General features: G+C 50.9%; 1 protein-coding gene across 1 annotated transcript in view; it reads left to right on the top strand.

Annotated features, from left to right (window-relative positions):
- ZNF608 (zinc finger protein 608) overlaps positions 1 to 2638 on the top strand; it is a 106236-nt gene that overhangs the window by 97587 nt on the left and 6011 nt on the right. Inside the window, exon 6 of the mRNA XM_006764381.2 lies at positions 1 to 1769. This exon is cut by the window's left edge and continues 32 nt beyond it. Within this exon, the coding sequence (XP_006764444.1) occupies positions 1 to 1769 (1769 nt within the window). The remainder of the gene's footprint in view (positions 1770 to 2638) is intronic.

Consider the following 2638-nt stretch of genomic DNA (forward strand, 5'->3'; position numbering starts at 1 on the left):
GCAATGGCCCAGGCTCTGTTATCGGATCTAAAGCTGGGAAGAATTCCGGCAAAAAGAAGGGCCTTAACAATGAACTGAACAGCCTCCCGGTCATCTCCAACATGACGGCCACTTTGGACAGTTGTTCGGCGGATGGCAGTTTGGCCGCCGAAATGCCCAAACTGGAAGCTGAAGGATTAATTGACAAGAAAAATTTGGGAGATAAAGAAAAGGGCAAAAAAGCCAACAATTGCAAAATGGACAAAAACCTCTCCAAACTGAAAACTGCCCGGCCCATTGCCCCGGCCCCGGCCCCAACCCCCCCGCAACTGATCGCCATCCCCACGGCGGCCTTTACCAACACCACCACGGGGACGATCCCCGGACTGCCCTCCCTCACCACCACCGTTGTGCAGGCCACACCAAAGAGTCCTCCGTTAAAACCCATTCAGCCAAAGCCCACCATTATGGGGGAGCCCATCACCGTGAACCCAGCTCTTGTGTCGCTCAAAGACAAAAAGAAAAAGGAGAAGCGAAAGCTCAAGGACAAAGAAGGGAAGGAGACGGGAAGCCCGAAAATGGATGCAAAGCTGGGTAAACTGGAGGACGCCAAGGGGGGCGGGAAAGATTTGTCTGGGCATTTTTTAAAGGACCACCTCAACAAGAATGAAGTGCTGGCCAATGGATTGTCAGAATCTCAAGAGAGCCGCATGGCCAGCATCAAAGCTGAGGCTGACAAGGTGTACACATTCACAGACAACGCTCCCAGCCCTTCCATCGGGAGCGCCTCAAGGATGGACTGCAACACCTTGGTGAACGGGCAGGCGCCCATGGCCCCGCTGCACGTGCTCACACAGAACGGGGCAGAGAGCTCTGCGGCCAAGACCAGCAGCCCCGCCTACTCGGACATCTCTGATGCTGCCGATGACGGCGGTTCGGACAGCAGGTCGGAGGGCATGAGGTCAAAAGCCAGCTCCCCGTCAGATATCATTGCCAGTAAGGACGGTGTTGGAAAAGGGCATTCTTCAACCACAGCACCGTCCTCTCAAATGAAAGAGTCCCATTCTCCCTATTACCATGGCTACGATCCTTACTATTCTCCAAGTTACTTGCACCCTGGGCAGGTCGGCGTCCCTGCAGCTGGGAATGGTGGGAGCACACAGGGCATGAAGATCAAGAAGGAGTCTGAAGAAGAGGCCGAAAAGAAAGACAAGGCAGAACAGCTAGATGCCAAGAGAGTGGACCATCCCTCAGCACCCCTACAGCCTCAACACCAGTCGGTTATTACCCAGAGGCACCCTGCCCTGGCCCAGTCCCTTTATTATGGCCAGTATGCCTATGGGCTCTATATGGACCAGAAGTCTCTCATGGCCACCAGCCCTGCCTACAGACAGCAGTATGAGAAATACTATGAGGACCAGAGGCTGGCAGAGCAGAAAATGGCCCAGACTGGGAGAGGAGACTGTGAACGGAAAAATGAGCTCCCCTTGAAAGAGCTGGGCAAGGAGGACAGTAAACAGAAAAACATGCCATCGGCCACAATCTCAAAAGCTCCCCCTACTCCGGAGCCTAGCAAAAACCATTCTAAACTAGGGCCGTCAGTGCCTAATAAAACTGAGGAGACAGGTAAATCGCAGCTTCTCTCCAATCACCAGCAGCAGCTTCAGGCCGACAGCTTCAAAGCTAAGCAGATGGAAAACCACCAGCTTATTAAGGAGGCTGTAGAAATGAAATCTGTCATGGACTCTATGAAGCAGACAGGTGTAGACCCAACCTCCAGATTTAAACAAGTAAGATTGTGGAGCATGGCCCCCGCAGGGAGAGAGCAGGCTGAGACTTGCACACACATGTCTGGGCTTGGTGGCTAGGACTTCTTGACAGGAAATAAACCAGAGGGTTCATTAGGGTTGATTCCTCTTCTTTTGAAACATATCTTAAAAGACTGCCTCAGGAGTTACTGTGTACCTCTGAAATGTACATCATTCACAGTTTCCCACAGCAAACTGTGGGCATGTGCTTTCCATGGTCCGTGATGCCGTTGACTAACTGAATCTGACGTGGTCCCTTGATTTCTTATCGAGTCCAAAGTGAGGGAATTCTGCTGCAAAGCCATTGAGTTTCCTTCTGACTTAACACTGAGATTGAGAGTCTGACCTCTAAAATACTTGTTTTTCTACATTCCAAATTTCTGTTGGCATCTTTTAGGAATGTTAAAACTGGGTTCCAAAATTCACATTTCCCACTCAACATTTTAGTGGAACTTGGGACCCAGATGTCTTTCATACGGCACCTAGGATGCCTGGATGTCGGTTTTGCACCTGTGTTAAGTGCCCCAACGTGGAGCTCGGTGCTGGTCACCTGTGAAGAGAGAGAGGACGTCTGGGTAGATGTGCCTCGAGCAGTCATCCCAGAGCCCTGCAGCCTGAGGTTACATATGCAAACACCTGGAAGTCGGTCCCATGAAAGCACACATGTGCTAGCACTTTTTGTCATGGTTCAGACATCCTGACTGCCTTCAGTTCCCTGAGTGTCCATTCTGGAAATTTCCAGCATTCCCCACCCCCACCGCTCCCATTCTTAGATGTCCTTGGTGAATCAGAGCAACAAAATTCTTTCTTCACGTTCATTTCTCTTTCTGAAAACAAACAAACAAATAAAC

Source organism: Myotis davidii, unplaced genomic scaffold, assembly GCF_000327345.1.
Source record: "Myotis davidii unplaced genomic scaffold, ASM32734v1 scaffold159, whole genome shotgun sequence".
Classification (NCBI taxonomy): domain Eukaryota; kingdom Metazoa; phylum Chordata; class Mammalia; order Chiroptera; family Vespertilionidae; genus Myotis; species Myotis davidii.